Source organism: Bombyx mori, chromosome 22 (genome assembly GCF_030269925.1).
Source record: "Bombyx mori chromosome 22, ASM3026992v2".
In the NCBI taxonomy this organism is placed as follows: Eukaryota; Metazoa; Arthropoda; class Insecta; order Lepidoptera; family Bombycidae; genus Bombyx; species Bombyx mori.
In genome coordinates this window covers 3609943-3631672 of record NC_085128.1, presented here as the reverse complement: position 1 = coordinate 3631672, position 21730 = coordinate 3609943, and the positions used below count along the sequence as shown (strand labels likewise).

Below are 21730 nucleotides of genomic sequence, written 5' to 3'. Positions count from 1 at the left end.
CGGGAGCCCGGGAGTAGGCGTGACTCCTGGACAGCAAAAATCAAGGGATTATGCTTATTTATGAGAAAAATCAGTTCAGCTTTTCTTAATCTAATGCTGCGACAATTCCACTGTAGGATTGTTGGGAACATTGTTGAAAATCGAAATCAGCTGAGTCCGTTTTTGATAGACGTTGTTCGGTAGGGCTACATCATTCATTTTCGAAATGATGTTGATAAGGGTGGACAAGAGAAGTTCTAGTAGATTTTCTTGTTGAGGGGGGTTGGGGGATAACAGAGCGCATCCATTGGGAGTGGTGGAGGCTGGAGTATCTACAATACGACAGTGGGCTTCTCTATCGTAGCCTGGGCTTAGGGCAGCAGAATAACGGCGTCGGGCTATATTAACAGTCTTCTTATAAGAAGAGGACTGAGAATTGGAAAAGGGAGGTGGCTGAGAGAGATCATTGTGAATTGTCGGAGGATACGTGGACGAAAATGATTGAGTCATTCGGGCAGTATCTGCAAATGATCTTCTCACCTGTGAGAACCTAGCCGATGCTTCTAAATATGAGATGCTTTCCTGTGACATAACTAATTTGATCGATTTTTGTCGACTGTGCTCTGGGCAGGATGTGTCAGTGGCAGAGTGGGGGCCGGAACAGAACAGGCATAGAGGGGATGACTTCGAGCAGGTAATTCCTTCGTGGGGTTGGGAGTAAATAAAGCAGCGAGGGGCGGATCGGCACTGTGTTGAAATATGGCCGAATCGGCAGCACTTGTTGCACTGGATAATGGGAAGGACATAAACTTCAACTGGGAGAGAAGTAAAAAAACAGAAAATACGATTTGGAAGTTTTTGACCAGAGAAAGTTAAAACTACAGATTGGGTAGGTATCCAGGTAGGGACATTATTTTCTATTTTCTTCCTATTCAAGCGGCGTGCTTTAATGACTGCACCGCAGCCAGCAGGTACTTCTACCGATTGGACCAGCTCCTCTAAAGTCCATTCCACTGGAACATCACGCACAATTCCCATTCGTGTAACATTATAAGATGGGATGTTCGCTTCAAATTTAGCCGGCTGAAGTGCTGGGTGTTCTAGAAAAGCGTTAGCCGCAGCAGCAGATTTAAATTCCACTGAAACCCTGTTGCGGCCAATGCGTTTCACACCATCCTGGATTACATTTTTTATGCTGTTTCTGAATAGAAAGTGTCCGAATTTGATGGGTTTCAAGGTGGGACCAGCAGACACATCTGTTACCGTCTTACTAACGTGGACTAGAAAAGGAGCAATGTCATCTTCACAGTATCGGGTCTTACGTTCAACAAAATCGGGATGTGTGTACGTAGACTGAATCGACGGCGAAGTTTGAGAAAGATTAGTAATCGTTTTTTTAGGGGGAATGTTTTCCTCAGACTGTGGTGGTCGTTTTCTGGAATTGGGTGGATCAATATCCATCTGAGAAGAAAAGTTTTGTGAGTGGGGCGCACGTGGTCCTTTATAACCTCCCCCGGGATCGTGCGGGTCATCCATGATTCTTACCTTTTAATAATATAACAAACACAAAATATTTACACTCACGGCACAACAGATATATACCAACACCAACACGAATCAGTAGCGCAAGTCAACAGCAATTTAAACGAATATTATCAATTAAAACACCGGGAAACTTCGAAGACACTTGTGTTCACACTCGACGTCACCCGAAGAAAAAAAAATTCACGCCACTAATTTCGTAATGTAAATTCGGCTTTAATAAGTATAACTATAGAGTTGTAGGTACTTATTAACTCCATGGTTTTATGATAGGTCTATGGTTTTATGCAATGTCTTAAGCATGAAAAGATGTTCACTGCTCAGAGAGCACATTGTCTGTCCCGAAAAGGCAAGAATATCTATCCACAGAGAGTTGTCGATTTCAAGCTGGGTTTGTGGCTGTACGAATACTTTGGGGGAGTCGTATCAGAGCCGTAGCCGTAGTAACAGTTTTTTTTTGATTTTTTTTATTGCCCTTTTAGGCAGACGAGCATACGGTCCATCTGATGGTGAGTGGTTACCGTCGCCCATGGACTTCTGCAATGCCAGGGGCAGAGCCAAGCCGCTGCCTAGTTACACAAGATAGTTCACAGTTCCATCTCCGTTAGATGTCAGTAATAATATTATTGAGATGACTTTTAAAAGAAGCGATTATAAAAATTTAACCTAAGCAGCAGTAACAGAAATTATCGTAGCCGCCGCTGACTACTCCCGGAATCCTGATCACGCAAATGCCAGTTACTGTCAACGCCCTAGACACGTCCGTTAGGATCCATCAGATCCAATAACTCTTGCATTAGACGCCTTCAGCTCTAACGCTAAGAACAGATTTGGGGACCCCGGCAACCGTACTCGTCGATCTCGGCAAAGAGTTCGATGTGAAACCTAGCCCATGCAAACGTCTGCTGAGTTTCTCGGCGGATCTTCTCAGGTTCTCGATTCCAATCTGGTAGTTGATTCATCCGCGAAGCATCTGCTCTCGAGTTGTTAGGTCTCTTCTGAGGCGCTCGGGTAGCTGTTAGCAAATCCCACCCCTTCTGGCTGAACCTTTGCTCGCCCACTTCTCCTGGTGAAACTGGAAAGGCCTCCGGGACACTAGTAATCATTCAATCGTGAAAAAGTAAAATAAATGTGTCATGTAATGAAAAACAAAACGAGTTTTTCATGTGATGCAATAATGTATGCAATAATATTTTTACATCAACATGTTTTCGAATGATAAGGGCTAATAAGTCGTGACAGTAATTAACTGAAATGTGACTAATTTGAAATGCCTTACTAAATATTTATATTTATGTAAATTAATGCAAATTTAATTAAACTTATAAATAAAGTTTCTTTTACCTTTTTGGTGTGTAGTTTCACCATGATGGGTGAACATAATAAAATAAGGCTTACTTATTTAATATACCTACTTAACCGGGAGGCAGTGACTGGGTTTTTAGCAACTACCTGACTGCCACAGCTGCTTTTCCAGTCGATCTATCACTGCATTGACTGCAATGAAAGACTGAACAAACAGGCTGTTGCTGTGGGCTATATGTCACATTGAACTTTTCGATGAGTTCGTCGATCTGCGCTTTAGTTGGTAGCGTAAAACAGCCCTGAAAATGTAACAGGAATCCAGATCATCGAGCTATGAAGAATAAGTTACGAGTACTTGAATTTCCTTGACTAGGGTATTGACTGGCCAAAGAGGGCGTTAAGGAGGAGCTGTGACTTTACTTCGACCTCCTTTAATGCGTCACCTTTAGAAATATTGGAGAGTACGGTAGGTTTTTACTAATCTACACTGCGTGAATAGAGTCTTAAATGCCACGAAGGGGAACTAAATAAACAGCAGCCAACCGCAAAGATATTATACTATAAAAAAACTGAAAACATAATATGTGTGAGTTCTGTCTTTGATTTTTTTTCTTTCTCTACCTATGTTGAGAGCCTTTATAAGCGTTACCCTAGCGTGTAGATGAGCTTTCGGGGCTCAAACCAGAGGTGTTGCTAACACTAGCCCTAGTAAGAGCAGTAACTACTTCGCAGAATTTACCACCGGATCGGAAACGCGATCCACTGAGAAGATTCGGCGAAAAAATCAGTGGGCCGTGTCTATGTGTTAATTTACTCGCCGAGCCCTCCGTCGCAAGCGACGGGTTCGGCGGGACGGTGACCGTGCTTGAAGTACCTAAAAGCACCGTTAATGGATCGAGAGGATCCGTATTGACGTTGATTGTTTACCATTCGGTCCACAGGATTGAGTATGTAATGTCTTCGAGCTATTGTTACCTAAACTATTATAAATATTAAGCCTCATTGTAGGCAGCGGCCTTCAGTTTGCCTTTGAGATCGTCCGCCCATTGTAGTTAAAAAAATGTATTTTTTATCGTACTATTTAAGTTATAAGAAGTTACATAAGCTATACGAAGTCCAGCTTTGTTTAAAAATGAGAAAACCACAATACTAATTAAACAAAAAATGAATACAGCAACAATTACTTTATTTATTAGAGAATAAAATTAAGTACAGAAACATAAATAGTGTTTTGTTTTTATTACATTTTCAGTTTTAACTGAAACGAATATCCATACAATTGTAAACATTTATATAAAGTGCTCAAAACAAAACGGAAGATATTCATTACAACGATATCGCAATGGTTAGACAACGTTGTCTACTTATAAAGATCAGATAGACCGTTCACCTTGATTCGAACAGTTAGCTGTCTCCGGAGAAGTGGTTTCGATCGCTTAAAAAACTATAAGAGCTGTTTTGTCACTTTTACATAATAATGTTCATAATAGGTTCTTGTACACTGCGTGTATTAAATTTGTAACAATTGCCGCTTGAGAAATTTCATTGCGCTCATAAATCAGTCTTGGCCATTCAACGACAAGGTCGCAATACTGCAGTATAAAGTCTGATCGGTAGACGTCGGACAGATTGTTCCAGTTTTCGTAAAATGCACTGTAGTGGTGCTTAGTGCGAGAAAATGTTGCGTTTGACGATAGCGTTGCTTGCGATGGCCGCGGTGGCAAAAACTGGGAACGAGCCAGCGCCGGCAGCCCAGCAGATAGTCGCGTTCAAACAGAGAACATCGGTAAGTTAGAATGTTTTAACATAAATTTACAATTTTTTTGAAATAGGTTATTCAATATGGGACTGTATCTATGGGAATTTGTAATAGTATTTTGGTATTCTAGGCCAACAGATTTTGAATTAATTTCAATTTGTTTCATTCATCGTAAAAAGGTATAAATGTCTACAGAATGTAGAACTTTTTTATAATATAATAGGTCGGGGAAAAAGTTCTTTCGCATTTTTTAAGTAAATTCACAAATTTTTTAATATAGTTTATTTACATTTAACTAAAGTATGTAAGTACCTTTTTGTTCGATAAGTTTTTGCCATTTTGTAGGTAGGAACATGATCCCATTGCTATAGAAATTTTGGAGCTTCTGATCAAAATACCGCCACAATTGGTTTTGGCAGTCTTCTCGTGATGTTAACCTGACACTGCCTAAAGAATTCTGAAGAGACCGAAACAGGTGGAAATCTGAAGGTGCAAGGTCAGGACTATACGGCGGATGCATTCACACCTTCCAGCCAAGCTCTCTTAACTTTTGCTGAGTGGCTAAAGATGTGTGAGGTCTAGTATTATCATGATGAAAAACCACACCCCTTCTGTTGATTAATTCCGGTCGCTTTCGCTCTCAACTTCTCATCAGCTGCTCGCAGTAGAGTTCAGAATCCATAGTCCTGCTTGGTAGTAACAGCTCATAATGAATAATAACCTTCCAACGCCACCACACACACTGCATCACCTTGTTGCGAGTTAACCCGGGTTTCGCCACAGTCTGTGAAGCCTGACCGGCCTTTGACCTCGACCTTTTTCGCACGTTCTTGTCGTACGTGATCCACTTTTCATCACCAGTTATCAGTTTCTTCAAAAAATGGTTCGGTTTTATTACATCGTAATAAAGAATCATAAATGAGTACACGGTTCATTAGGTTTCTTTCAGCGAGCCCGTAAGGTACCCAAATATCGAGCTTTTTTGTGTACCCAGTTTCTTTCAAATGCGCCAAAACTGTTTTGTGGTCAATTCCCAGTTCTTCAGTAAGTCGTAACTACTGATATGCCGATCTTGCTCCACTTTTTCAAAAATGGCATCCATTTTATCCGTAATAGGGCGACCAGAGCGACGTGCATCTTTGACATAAAAATTTCCGGATTGAAAACGCTTAAATCAAATTTGTGCTACTCTCACAGACACTGCACTAGGTCCATAAACATCGCAAATTTTTTTCACGGCTTGCGTTGCATTTTTACCTTTTTGGTAGTAAAATTTTAAAATGTATCGAATTTCTTTATTAGATTCACTCATCTTGACAGTACGAATAATAAATAAAAATCACACATTTTCCTAATTTGAATTTGGGATTATCTTCTTTAAAATTTAAACTTTTATTGATATCAAAACCAGCCAGATACAAATAGTATAGCCAAAGAGATTTTATTACAAGTTCATACATACCTACGAAAAGACTTTTTCCCCAACCTATTATGTTTCATTTCATAAAATTGATAAAATATTATGTGTGGCTTATTCCAGGGACCCATCGGTATTATGACAACGAGTGCTGGATCGCCGATCGAACTCAAAGATGCGAGTAACACATTGAACTCAAATCTCATATTCAATGAATATTTTATGGATTCATTAACGCATTTAGTACGAGAGAGAATTCCCGAGAGGTTGGTGCATGCAAAAGCGGGTGGAGCATTCGGTTATTTTGAAGTTACGCATGATATTACGAGCATTTGTAAAGCCAAATTATTTAGTAAAATCGGAAAGAAAACCCCAGTGGCAGCAAGATTTTCTCCAGTGGTAGTCGAAAGGGGAGGTACTGACACTTCAAGAGATGCGCGCGGGTTCGCCATTAAATTTTACACTGAAGACGGTAATTTTGATATCGTGGGATTCAATACCCCCATGTACGTTTACAAAGATCCTCTGCTTTTTCCGACATTTGTACGAGCTCAAAAACGAAATCCAGCTACTAATTTAATAGACGGTAATACGCTGTGGGATTTTTTGACGTTGCAACCGGAAAGCTTGCATATGTTTTTGCTTGTATTTGGGGATAGAGGCATACCAGATGGTTACAGGCATATGCCAGGGTTTGGCATTCACACTTATCAAGTTGTCAATGAGAGTGGAGAGAAGCACTTTGTTAGATTTCATTTTATTCCTGACGCTGGTATTAAAAATCTAAACTCTAAACAAGCACAGAAAATATCCGGTATTGATCCAGATTACGCCACCAGAGATTTGTATAATGCGATAGGAAAGGGTAAATTTCCGAGCTGGTCTGTCAGTATCCAGATATTGACATTAGACGATGTCAAAAATGCACAATTCGATGTTTTTGACGTGACAAAAATATTACCTCAAGATGAATTTCCCCTAAAGCCACTCGGTCGTTTTGTTTTGAACAAAAATCCGACGAACTATTTCGCGGAAATAGAACAGTTGGCGTATAGCCCAGCAAATCTTGTGCCGGGCATTTTGGGTGGACCGGACAAAGTATTCGAAGCTAGACGCTTAGCTTACAGAGACGCTCAATATTACCGGTTAGGTGCTAACTTTAATAAAATACCGGTAAATTGTCCGATTCAAAATCACGTACTTGCTTACAATCGCGATGGTCGACCTCCCGTTAAGGATAATGGTAAAGATACCCCCAATTATTATCCTAACACGTTCAATGGACCGGTGCCTTACAAAGATGAGAATAGAGTTGACCTTATCGAGATATACCAAGATGATCCTAACAACTTCGATCAGGCTAGAGAGCTGTATATGAACGAAATGACGAAAGAGGAACGAAGCAGACTTGTCGAAAACATTCTGTATAGTCTTGGTGGTGCTATCGAAGAATTGCAGGATAGAGCAGTGAAATTTTTCACAATCATACACCCAGATCTTGGTTACAGAATATCTCAAGGTTTAAAAGTGAACCGAACGTCGTACTACTGGGATGATGAATAGCTTAATAATAATTAGATAAATTATCAAGATCAAAACACACATGGTCATCTGGACCTAGATCTGTATTTAGGAGGTAGACACTTAAAAAACATACATATTACATCATGCATATATGTGTATGTACATACAAAGGTATAAATGTCGCTAATGAACATCCAGATACAGAGCGAACAAATCTCTCGTCACCGGAACGTTTGCCCGAAGGGGGAATCGAACGCACAACCCCAATTCATAATACTGGTTAATTAATATTTTACCAAAAAAATTGTTAATTATGGAAAGCACGCTTCAACGTCATAACGTTCAATGTCTTTTTAGCAATGCAGTTAACAAACCTTGATTAAAATCGATATGAAAAATGATATGTTAATAGTGTGGAATTGTTTTTGTTTTATTATTGATTAATAGTAGTGTTAGGTTTTTTGGCTCCTCAGCGAAGAAGGCGGAGTGGGTGGCGCGGTCACGTGGCTTCCATTGATCTACTTACTGTAGGGGCCGTCGTGTACCGGGTGCGGGGGCACCCGGTGTTCGGCTGTCGGACGACGTCCCGCGGGATCTTCCCGGAATCTTTCCGGATCTTTCGGGAATGAAATCCCGTCCTATTATCAGGGCGGGTACCGACGAACGCGGACTTTCGGTCCGCACCATGCGGTACGGTACCATGGGTTTCGTGGAGTCAGAGTCGAGGAGCTCGATGGGGTTCCGGTAGTCGGTTTTGCGGGGCGAGTCTTTCGTGGTTGAGTAGTCTCCCGGAAGGAATTGGAAGAAGAGGAGGACCTCGGTTCTCCCTCTTTTTCTCTGGAGAATTTGGAGTCCGACATATACCGGTCTGTTATCCACCTCGACCGGGTATCCTTGAACAGATATCCCAACGTTAAAAAAAAAGATTAATTATAATCTTATTTTTGACACATTTAGTACAATACACCCATTAAATAAACATTATACAAATGTAGATACAGTAAAAACGAAACAAGCTACGAACGCTGACAAAGCTCCCGACCAGAGATTAATAGATGATAAAGATGATGATAAAATAATCTTATTACGTTGAGTGTCTTAAATTCTTCAATTTGTGCTTTATCATTGTGTAAATATGCTGCAGTAGTGTTTTCAAAGTGAAATTCAAACAAAGTGCAACATTTTGTTTAAAGTGAATTCGATACGGGAATCTCACTGCAGATTTATACTGAGTTACAATGAACTTCCTAGATAACATCACATTTCGACGAAACCCCACTCACTCAGACACTAACAGAAATGATTCGTCTACTATGAATCGAACATTAGATTTAACAAGCTCAAGTATGCCGGAACTTTCTGATGACGAAAATCAATCGTTAACAACCAATGACCAGATTCAAAGGCTTACTACAGAATTAACCAGTGCAAATTGTGAAATAGAGACATTATTACAAGAAAATTCCACACTTAAACGTATTAATGACGAACTTATGAAGAAAAATGAGCTGTTAAAAACAATATCATTGAGCCCAGTAGCTGAGAAGTCTCCTATAAAATCCACATCGCAACTAAACGTAACACTCAGAAGTAAACATAAACGTAAAACAACTCAAACCAATATTTTAACAGCTACAAATAACAAAGAAACACAGACAGATTTTAACTTGTCTTCTGAAAAAACATTTAAAAACAGCTCAGTGCAGACCGAGAACAACTGCCCTCAAATTAAAGTGAATAACAGCAGTGGTCAACTACGCAAGGAAAAAAATTTCACACCCACCCTCACCTCTCAACAAATGCAACTCTCTAATCACAGTGCACATACTCGTGTATTCACGGTACAAAATAATGATAGCATTGTTTCGTCAAAGCACAATATTTGCATAATAAGTAGCAACAAAACCAACAAAGTATCTTCCGTCTCAGAAAATGTATTTGATAAAAAATACTACAACGTAATTCACTACTTAATGCCATCTCGCGGTGTTATTCAACTGCTTCATGGAATTCAGGCAAAACTAAGTTCCTACACGTTAAATGACTACTGTGTAATTCAAGTTGGGGATGATGATTTTAAATATACGCAAGATTATTCTATTTTGATTTCTTTTTTAAGAGTAAAATTAATGGCAATACAACACACTAATATTATTGTATGTTTACCAACTTTTAAAATTGGATATCTCTATAATGTATTTAATGGAAGAATTGAGTTATTTAATCATTTATTGTACATTGACATCCTAGCTAACGAATATGCATATTTGGTGGATTCCAATTTAAACTTAAGTTATGACTATCGTATGTTTTATAGGAAAATGGGTTCCGTTAATAATTTTGGCTTCAAAGTTATTTTGAGAGATATTTGCTCTTTGGTAATGTATATTAACTCTTCTAATACCTCAGACAGCACTTTAGAAGATAGTTGCGAAATCCAAAATAAAGAGTTTTTTATAACAGACACATATACGTCATGCACCAAAACATAGCGAGCCTTCTTAGCAAGACCGATATTATTTCAGTGTGTCTAAATGAACTGAATGAAAAACACGTATCCGTAGACGTACTATGCATCACGGAACACTTCATGATGAGGGGATATGAAAAACATCTTGTTCTACCTAATTACAATTTAGCTTCTTGTTTTAGTAGAAATAATATTAAACGAGGGGGAGTTTGCATACTTATAAAGAATTGTCACCAATGGAAAGATATGCCAGGCATAGCTGAGATGTCAATACCAGGCCTTTTTGAGTGTTGCGGGGTATACTTGACACATTGTGATACAATAATTATATGTGTATATCGAGTACCTAATCCACAAAATATACATGTATTTTTTAATAAATTTGAAGGTTTGATTTGTATGATTACAAAGAAATCAAAAAAGCGTATTCTGATAGCCGGTGACTTCAATATTAACATTTTGGAATTGAATAACGATACTATAAATTTTGAATGTATGCTATTAAATTTTAACATGACCTTAGCAGTAAGACAACCAACTAGACTTCGTAGTTTAACTTGTATTGACAATTTCATTCATAATTCAACTTCCTCATGTACTACAGATATAATTGAATTCGCAATGTCTGATCACACGGCACAGTTGATTAAGTTTCCAACTAAACAATTTTCTATTATTAACGGCTGGAAAATAAAACGAAGAGACTACTGTAAAGAAAATTTAGGAAAATTCCGTGATTGCTTAATCAACTACTCTTTTACTGAAATGTATAGTACTGATGATCCAAATAAGGCCTATGATAATTTTCTTGAGATTTTCAAACTCTTTTATGACCTTTGTTTTCCGGAAACACAAATATTTATTCGATTACACAAAAAGGCTAAGTGGATATCACGTGGTATAAAACAATGTGTAAAAAAGAAAAGAGAACTTGTTTGGTTGTATAGGCATAACCCTTCTTTAATAAATAAAAATTACTAAAGCAATACTCTAAAAGATTAAAGAAAATCATAAAACTTACACAAAAAGCACAAAATTCATTTAATATAAATAACTCTTTTAATAAATCAAAAACCACTTGGCAAATAATAAACCAGTCTAAAAATTATAAGCCAAAAAACTTTATCAGCACGATTAAAGTAAATAACAAACTTGTGACGAATCCACAAGCCATAGCAAACTATTTTAACAATTATTTTGTTGATAAAGTAGTACCATCTACGAATTTAGGAAATAATGTGTTACAGTTTGTTCCAAAGTTAAATAACTCAATATTTATATCACCTAGTACGCCATTAGATATTAAAATAATAATCAAAAATTTAAAAAATTCTAGTAGTGTTGGTTATGACGAAATAAGCACAAAAGTTATAAAATCAGTGGCTGAACTGATAAGTCCCCACATCTGTTATATAACTAACCTATGTATCAGTACAGGCATATTTCCTACAAAACTTAAAACGGCTGTCGTGAAACCACTTTTTAAAAAAGAGAATAGAGAGCTAATGGAGTTTTATAGACCAGTGGCTTTGCTACCTGTTTTCTCTAAGATAGTTGAAAAGTTTTTGTACAAAGAAATATATGATTTTCTTGAAAAATATAACGTTCTGCTTGAAAACCAAAAAGGATTTCGTCAAAATAAAAATATATGTTCGATTCGAACCCAGCGACCTCGTGGCAGCCTAGGGCTACGGAAACCAGCACGAGGTGCGCGTCGAACATGTGCCGCGATTCGCGGCGCCGTATGTACTATTTTAACAAAATATCATGCAATCACTCACCGGAACCGATGCCTTCGTCTTCTCACGTCGTATCACTTAGGGAGAAGGGTATGGGGCAGGAATGGATAAGGATTAGCGATGATACACAACTTTAGCGTAGACCGTCAATATACAGGTACCGTCCCGTTCGAGAAGCAAGACAAAAGTGACAGATGTCAAATCGCGACGGCACCGTCAAATCGCGACCCGTGTTGCCGTGGTAAGAATTCAAAAACTAACGGATTGGTTTCGAACAGTCACCCGCCCGGACAGGTCCCCTACCTGTCCCTAATCAACTGGCAGCCGGGACAACGTTGTGACCGCTCGTTTGAGAACAGAGTCCCCGACCAGAACCTCTGCAGACCGAGGGGTCCCATCCTTACCGGGAAACAGATTAACAATGCGCCCCCTACGCCAACGCAGTGGCGGCAGGTTAGCATCCTTAACCAACACAAGGTCACCGACGTGAGGGGGACTGGTTCTATCCGTCCACTTAAAGCGCTGCTGGAGCAGATGTAAATACTCAAGGGACCAACGTTTCCAAAAATCTTGGGACATCTGCTGCAACATCTGGTATCGCCTCAACCGTCCAGGCTTGATATCCGAGAGGGGATACTCCGGCAACGCATTGAGTGGCTGTCCTATCAAGAAATGGCCTGGAGTTAACGACTCCAAGTCATTCGGGTCTGAACTGAGCGGGCACAACGGCCGTGAATTAAGTACCGCTTCAATTTTACAAAATACCGTGGTTAACTCCTCAAAGGTGAGCGAGGTTTGCCCTATCACGCGCATCAAGTGAGTCTTAGCCGATTTTACTACTGCCTCGAAAATTCCACCCCAGTGGGGGCATCCTGGAAGACTGAAGGTCCACCGAATACCGCGACGAGAGAGGGCCGTTTCAATATCCACCTGGTTATTGTTCAAGAAATTTACTACATCCCGCAAGTAACGGTCCGCACCTACAAAATTCGTTCCGTTATCGGAGCGTATCAATTCGGGTAAGCCTCGACGGGACACAAATCTATCCAAGCTCGCAATAAAGGCTTCAGTTGTAAGGTCGGCAACAACTTCAAGATGTACAGCTTTGGTTGAAAGGCAGACAAAGACGCACAGATAAGCCTTAATTAACCTAACATTCCGCAAACGTGAAGCCTTGATCATGAAAGGCCCAGCGAAGTCCGTACCAACTCCAGAAAACGGCCTCATCTTCTTCACTCTGTCTGGAGGCAGATCTCCCATCTGAGGCTGCATCGTAGACGCCTTAAGCCGATAACAGGGTAAACACCGGAAAAGGACGCTCCGAACCGTACGACGCCCTGACAGAATCCAAAATTCCCTCTGGAGGGATGCCAACAGCGCATTGCAACCGGAATGCGAATTTGCGATGTGGCGATCCATCACCAACAGGTCAACTAACTGGCTTTTCTTGGGAAGTAAAAGAGGATGGCGCGCCGAATAAGGTAAATTGGAGTTACTTAATCGACCTCCTACTCGAATCAACCCCTGGCCGTCTACAAAGGGGCTAAGACGAGCGATAGCTCCACGAAGCTTAGGGCGCTCAGTCCTTAGCGCCTTCAATTCTGAATGAAAGCTGGTGGCTTGCACAACTTCAATTAATTTCAGCAGCGCCTTCTTCCGCTCGATGGGACACACAACAGGTGTCATATTGCGTTGAGACACCGACAAACGACAATTCCGAATAAACCTCAAAATCCAGGCGGTAACCTTAACCAGCTTGTCCAAGGAGCTATAACGGTTGATGAGCAGATCCAAATCCAACCCCTGAATCACTCCTCGATCCTCGAACTGCGCCGGTGCAGCCACGAGACCTGGAGGAACTCCTATGCGAGAGGGTGGCCACTGAGAAGGCTTCATTGTGAGCCACTGGGGACCCCACCATAACTGATGATCAACTATTTCCGATGCTAAGCATCCCCGAGAAGCGCAGTCCGCCGGATTGAGCTCACCAGGCACGTGTCTCCATGTTAGAGGGACCTCAGATCCTTGAATCTGGGAGACACGGTTGGCCACGAAAACTTCAAGTGTATGAACCGAAGCCTTCAACCAGCACAACACTATCTGGCTGTCTGTCCAAGCATACACAGTGTTTTCTAAATCAATAACCGACCGTAAGCTAGTAGCTGTATGGTTTAACAACCTAGTCAGTAGAGCGGCACCAGACAACTCGAGCTTCGGAATCGTCATGCGTGTCCGAAGCGGAGCGACCTTACTCTTAGCTAACACCAACCGTATATCAGCCCTTCCAGTTGAAGAAACCGTTCGCAAGTATACCGCAGCTGCGAATCCGCGTTCCGAGGCATCCGAAAACCCGTGGAGAGACGCCTTGTATTTGCCCGCAGGAACCAGCTTCCGAGGTATTGACATGTGGTTAATATCAGGAAGAGACGAGAAAAAGTTCAACCAATCCTTCAATAGGTCACCAGCAATCCCCTCGTCCCATGACAGGTTAGCAGACCACAGTCGCTGCATGAAGCACTTTAAGAGAAAAGTGACAGGAGCGATCCAACCGTTTGGATCGAAGGTTCGAGCAATTGTGGAAAGCACCGTTCGCTTAGACCATACCTTTGGATTTTCCAACTCCACCCGATAGGTAAATTCGTCTTGAATCGGACGATATTGAATCCCTAGGACCGACAGCATGTTAGGGTTATCGACATTCTCGAAAAGATGGGGATCCTGTTGATACTCCGTTGGCAAACCAGTCAACAACTCAGGACAGTTAGACAGCCATTTTCTCAACTCGTACCCGCCCCTGCTCAAAAGGCGGATCAGTTCATCCTTGCGTGATAAGGCCTCTTCGACACTGTCGGCGCCCGTACATACGTCATCGACATATAGGTCCCGTTCCAAAATGTCCGCAGCACGAGGGTAGTGCAACCGTTCCCTCACTGCCAGCTCCCGCAAAGAACGAACCGCCAAATATGGACTCGACCGCAACCCGTAAGTGTTCGTGTTCAGTTCATAAATTTTTATGGGCTCATCTGAGCTTTCACGCCAGAGAATGAGTTGATACCGCCTATCCTCCGGATGAATCACCGTTTGCCTGAACATCATACGGATGTCTGCCACGAAAACGATCTGGTGCCGGCGGAAGCTCGTCAGTATGTCTGAAATGTCCCGGTTCAGCTTTGGACCCGAATGGAGACACTGATTTAACGAGACGCCGGAGGAGGTCGTGACCGAACCGTCAAACACGACCCTAATTTTCCCGTTAGGAGTTTTCAAAACCGCATGATGAGGCAGGAAACAGTGCTCTGTAGCACTCCAATCTACCTTGGAAACCGACATGTGACCTAAGGATTCATACTCCCGCATAAACTCTACATATTTCTGCCGGAACACCGCGTCGCGCCTCATGCGTCTCTCCATTGACAAAAGTCTAGTCTCTGCTGCCTTCCTCGAACTGCCTAGCAGTGGGCGATTCGCCCGAAAAGGAAGTCTTAACAAGAACCGGCCCGAATAGAGACGACCCGTATTATTCTGGTAAAACAGCTCACATTCCTCCTCATCCGGGTTAACTCGATAAGCTGTAGGAGGTTCTTCTAGTTCCCAAAACCGTTGGACTACTTCCGAAAGCGTAGACCCGACCAGAAAATTGTCCGATTTCCTCGCAGCGACCGGCCGGAACGCAGGACCCAACAATACATGCCCTAATTTTGTGTCCATTGCAACCAAACCCTCCGCATGAAGAACGCGCTTCCCAGTCAGGAGCAGCTTCCCTAGTACATCCGCCCCAAGTAGTACGTCTACTGGCCCCGGGGTGTCAAACTTGGGGTCCGCTAGCCGTAAGTCTGAAGTCAATGACCGTATGTAACTGTTTACCTTCACCGGAGGGTGACGACCTATCACCTCAGGCATCACCAAAGCTGAGACTCTAAACTGTAAGCGAGGGTTGGGATTCGATGAGAAAATAAATGAAGTGTGACCGATCACGTCCGAAATTCTAACATTGCCCACTCCACGAATAGAATAAGAAGACTTGTAAATAGGATTGCCCAACCGTACTGCAAGGTTGCTCGACATAATACTGCCCTGTGCGCCGGAATCCAACAGAGCTCGAGCAAACACAGTGTTGCCATCCGAATCCAACACCCGAACAGAAGCGGTAGGAAGTAAAACAGCTTCTGGGGCTGGGGCAACACTGCAGTGAGCGGCAATTTCCTAGCGGGGGCCCGGGTCCCCGCTATCCCGGTCGGCGCGCGACGGAAGGTCGTAGCGTGCCAGCGGATCCCACGCTCCCACATAAGGCCCTCGTTTCCCGTCCCGCCTCATATACCTCCGTGTACGATGGCCAAACGGGCCAAACACTGGAGGGAGTCGCTCCAGCGTCGGCCGCTCCCTCAGCGGAGGGGAAAACCGTACTTCTGAGGGAAGGGGAGACGAGTGAGCAGGGCTACTCGATCCAGCAGGCGAACACGGCCCCGCACGGGGGGACAACGTGGCCACCCCGGCGTAGCTAGTGGGCATTCGCTGGCACCCGCCCGCAGTACCTAACCCGGTGCCTCCCTGCGAAGCCTCTTCCCGAGGGTCCACGCCGCCGAATTGGCGAGGGCTACGACCGGTGCGCTCACCGGTCGGCGAGGCTGGATGACTGCGTCCGGATGACCTCGGAGTGGCGGCAGACTCCAGACACAGGAGGGCATGGTGCCGACCGTCGCAATTAGGGCACAATTGTGGCTGTGGACAGACGCTCGCCGTGTGCGGCCCAAAACAAAAAAAGCACCATCGCCGCTGGGCAACGATGTTGCGTCTACCCCTGATGCGCGTCGACCGGAACCTCGGACAGGCGGCTACGTCGTGCCCGCTCTCATGACAGAAGCCACACCGTGAGCCTCCCACCGCTGCCATGAGCGCAGTCAGTCGTTGAGACGGCCCCCTCTTATCCCCTCCCCCTCCCCTCTGAGCAACCGAAACGGCGTGGCCGGAAGCCGGCACACGCGACCCAGAGGAGGAGGGTGGTGGCATAATCTCGTGTCTGCGACTTTCGGCTTCTAAAAATGCCAGCAGATTGGCCAGGGTAGGCAGTTCGTCCCTACCTGCGTTGTCCTGCTGCTCGAAGCGAGTGAGCACCTCAACCGGCAGCCTACCTGCAACAATATAAAAGAGCAGATATGACCATTGGTCTACTGGTAGACCCAAATTGCCCAAGGCCTTAGTGGCCACCGTAACTGGATTCAGTACCTCGGTTCTGATATCGGACGCCCGAGAAAGTTTGGGTATCGCAAACAGCCTGGCCAGCTGAGCGTCTACCAACCGTCGTTGATTTTGATATCGGTCGAACAGGATCTGGCGTGCGACCGCATAATTGTCGTTGGTGATAGGCAAGTGTGCCACCAATTCACCAGGTTCACCTCGCAGAGCACCCCGAAGCTGAGCCATCTTATAAGAGGCAGTCAAGTCCGACCGACCATGGACCAGGCTGTCAAACAAATTTATAAAGCCGACCCACTCGTTCAGATCACCGTGGAAGATCGGCAGGTCGATGGAGGGGAGGCGTGATATGACGCCTGACGAAGTTCCCGAACCTCCATTACCACCGGAAGCCGACTGCTTCTTAATATCGGCCACCCGTTGCAGAATGGCATCAGCGTACTCCTGACACTGGTCCACGTCAAGACCGATGGCATGGATCACCTCCTTCTCCACTTCGGACCCCAAAGCAACGAGGTCAGACAACCGATCGTACACTACCTCCAACCGTTCGTGCACCTGAGACGCCCTATCGAGCAATGCCGCATCCCTATCTGTTCTGTCAACCAAAGCATGAGCTGATGCGAACCATCGGAGCTCACTAGTCACCTTCCCGCGAATGTAGGACACCGACATGTTACTTGCAGTTTACAAAAAGACCAAAAAAAAAATCAAAAAAAAAATAATAAAATAAAAAAAAAAATCAAAAAAAAATCAAAAAAAAATTAAAATTCAAATAAAAAAAAATATAACAAAGGAATTATTTAAAGGAGTGTACGAGTGAGCCCACCAAAATATTCCTACTCCTAAGTATTTAGGTAACCTAGACCTCACCACTGTACCAAGGACACCCCAACAAATAAGAACAAACTTAAAATTAAAAGTTATAAGATAGAAAATTGCTGATACCAGGTTTTGAGTTGCAAACTAAACTCAAGCACACCTGGCCTCTAGACTATAACTAGAAGCTAGTCACCAAGCAGGACCCAATCAACAATTTACTATCACAAAGTATTCACACCGTTCAAGGGGTAAGTCAAATAACAAAATTAAAATTAAAAATTAATTATATGATAGCAAATTGCTGATAAAAATTTGTGAATTAATTTTCAAACACTGATGGCCTCAGGACTATACCAAAGCCAGTCACCAAGCAGGGCCCACAGTCAGCAATCCACTACCACAAATTCAAACAAGTAATTTAAATTTAGAACAAATTAAAACAAATAACAAAAAATATATATAATAGCAAATTGCTGGTATAAGTTTTGAAATGACACTCATACACCGTTGGCCTCTGGACTATAACTAAGCTAGTCTCCAAACAGGGCCCAACCAGCAATCTACTACTACAAGTTCAACAAGTACTCCAGTTATATTCAATTACAAATGTGTTGCAGCTCAATTATACTAAAATATAAGTAGGAAGTGAGCTACAATCATACACAAATTAATAATAAATTATAAACCCAAACTGTAATAACATTCAGATTGTTACACACAACTATGCTTAAATAGATGTGGTAATCTACTGCTATGATGAGCAGAATTAACATAAATCTGTAGTAATAGTATGAAAATAGCTGACCACTGTAGCAGCTGTGTGCTAGGTCATAAACTCAGCCAGCACAGCTGTCCAACTCACGTACAATTAGTCAGCTATGCGCAGTGGAAGCTAATAAATCAGTCTTACTATTACTAACTATTACTACTCACTAATTTTCTTAACCAGGTGGATAGAAACACACTAAACGACCTGACCTAGGTCAGCAGAATGATAGTTTAAACAGACCCGAACCCTATGCCTACACTACTTCTGCTGACTAGTAACAAAATTAAGTGAGGTTAGACGTAAAAAATTTTACAATTCGTGGTAATTACTATAGATTTCACAAATCTAACCACGCTCTGCTACCAGAAATTGTTCGATTCGAACCCAGCGACCTCGTGGCAGCCTAGGGCTACGGAAACCAGCACGAGGTGCGCGTCGAACATGTGCCGCGATTCGCGGCGCCGTATGTACTATTTTAACAAAATATCATGCAATCACTCACCGGAACCGATGCCTTCGTCTTCTCACGTCGTATCACTTAGGGAGAAGGGTATGGGGCAGGAATGGATAAGGATTAGCGATGATACACAACTTTAGCGTAGACCGTCAATATACAGGTACCGTCCCGTTCGAGAAGCAAGACAAAAGTGACAGATGTCAAATCGCGACGGCACCGTCAAATCGCGACCCGTGTTGCCGTGGTAAGAATTCAAAAACTAACGGATTGGTTTCGAACAATATAAATATGGCAATTTTCGACTTTTTGAACGTTATTACATGTGATATGGACAAGGGTAACTACATCACTGCTCTTTTCTGCGATATGACTCAAGCTTTCGATCATGTCGATTTTAACATACTGTTAAGTAAATTGGAATACTGCGGGATGCGAGGAAATATATTAAACTTACTGGAGTCTTATTTAAAAGATCGAATACAATACACTGAAATTAGTAACATAGATTTTGTAAAAAAAACAGAACTTAAATTTAAGTCTAACAAACGTAAGATCACATACGGTGTTCCGCAAGGAAGCGTACTTGGGCCTCTCTTATTTATAATTTACATTAATGATTTTCCAAATTCAATTGACCACCCTATGACCCTTTTTGCAGACGGCAGCACCATAACTATTAGGTGTAGAAATGACATTTTATATGAACACGATATTAATAGTACTCTTCATTCAATAATATCTTGGCTTGATAAAAATAATTTAATAATTAATTTAGAAAAAACAAAATTTATGCAATTTTATCAAAGAAATAAATATATAAATTTGACCATTTATAATAATAACAATCATATATATGAAACAGAAAATGTAGATTTCCTCGGTGTAAAAATTGACAACAAATTAGATTGGAAATCTCATACAGACGGACTGTGTAAACGTGTCAGCTCCTCGGCCTATGCACTCTTTAAATTATCCTCTATTTTAAACACAGACGCCTTACTAACTGCATATCGTGGTGTAGTTGAATCCTGTCTTAGATATGGAATAATTTTCTGGGGAAACTCAACGCAAAAAGATCAAGTTTTTAAGGCACAAAAAAGGTGTTTAAGGTCTATGTTTGGATTGGCAATAGCCGACAGCTGCAAGCCATATTTTGCAAAGCATAAAATTTTTACCCTTCCTTGTCTATATATATACGAAGTTGCATCTTTTGTTAAAACTTGTCCCAATAGATTCACTAAAATGTCTAATGTGGCAAACAGAAATCGACGCGACGATAAGCTATGTTTTCCAAAAACCAAAACTACATTAAAGAATAATAGTATACTAGGTATGAGCGTTAGGATATTTAATAAACTACCGAAGAAATTAAGAGACTTAGATGATTTTAATTTAAAAAAAAACCTAAAAGGTAATCTTATTAGTGAAAATTATTATCACGTGAATGATTTTCTTGGGGATGACATTGAAAATAAATGGATTTTTAATTATTAGTTGAATTATGGATGAATGAATGGTAAATTATATAATATTATAACTATGCACTGCACTAAAATTCGCATGTCAAATAATGACAAAGCATACACGCTGCTTTTAATTTATGTAATAACTCATTTTCACTATGCTTGGCGAATAAATTATTTCTTTCTTTCTTTCTTTCTTTATAATAGATAATAGATAAAGATATTTGATTAGATGATAGATAGAGATTTGATTAGATGATAATAGATAAAGTTATATTTAATATAGAGCCGAAAACTAAAATTATATATCGCCGACAAAGTGGAAGAAAAGAGGCGAAGGAGCCGTAGTCCCATGTGCTGGTCTGGTCAAATTAAGACGACATTGGACTCCAGTATCATTGTCACTACCTACTGCTCAGAGGATAGGAAAGTATGGAAGAACATAGTCTGAACAAAATTGCTCCGTAAAGGTCACGACCCTTAACACTGAGGAATACGATGCAAGGAGGAGGAGGAGAGCAGAAAGATCATTTAAAAATAACGAAACATCTCGAGTTAATCGTTTCATAGAAATTCTAAAAGGACCTTTCTATATTTCTTGTTAGTAAATCTTTTTTTTTTTTGATCACGCTTCGCTTTGACTACTGCTAATTTGAACTCCATAATTAGAACTTCACTAATCTACGCTTATCCTTCTATTTGATAGCCTATTTTCTACTCTGACGTACAAGCTATTACACTGTGAAGTTACAGCTTAAGAAACCGTTTGGTACTTTTTGCACTAGAAGAGGAAGAAAACTTCGGCCTCCGTCACAAACTTTCGCATTTGCAAACTTACTAGGAAGTGATAAATAAAGGATGTTAACATCAGAGAAGGCGGCGGTATCCAGTGTGAATGTATCAAAGCGAAAAATGTTTAAGAATTTAGCTGGTTTTCAATATGGTTATTTTTATTTTAGTACCTCATCGTAATGACCTACGATCGGCTAGGGAGAGAAATGATGTTCAAATTTTTTTTGCCTTGTCATGTTTTTATTTATGTTTTCCTTATTGCCCTTGTAAGCAGACAGCACACGGTCGACCTGAAGTTGAGTCGTTACCGTAGCCCATGGACATCAGCAATGCCACGGACTGAACCAAGTCGTTGTCTACCGCTGAGCACTCTCCGTAAGCCTTGTTTGAAAAAAGACACGTCACAGCGCTTGGAAAGCCACGTGGAAGGGAGTTCATTCCAAAGCCGCATGGTACGTGACAAAAATATCTTTGGAAACGCATTGTTATAAGACGGCCC

At 41.7% G+C, this 21730-nt stretch overlaps 1 protein-coding gene across 1 annotated transcript; it reads left to right on the top strand.

The window, feature by feature from the left end:
• Positions 1 to 4201: 4201 nt before the first annotated feature.
• LOC101741329 (catalase) lies at positions 4202 to 7937 on the top strand. The gene is made up of 2 exons (XM_038018916.2): positions 4202 to 4612; positions 6126 to 7937. Exons 1-2 carry the CDS (start codon positions 4505 to 4507, stop codon positions 7563 to 7565), a joined length of 1548 nt encoding a protein of 515 aa, XP_037874844.1. The 5' UTR covers positions 4202 to 4504; the 3' UTR covers positions 7566 to 7937.
• Positions 7938 to 21730: the final 13793 nt, after the last annotated feature.

Bases quoted from the DNA above. Each gene is read 5' to 3' on its own strand.
- LOC101741329 (XM_038018916.2), top strand. From the start codon at position 4,505: ATGTTGCGTTTGACGATAGCGTTGCTTGCGATGGCCGCGGTGGCAAAA. The intron at 4,613-6,125 runs GTAAGTTAGAAT...GGCTTATTCCAG, and splicing joins CGTTCAAACAGAGAACATCG to GGACCCATCGGTATTATGAC.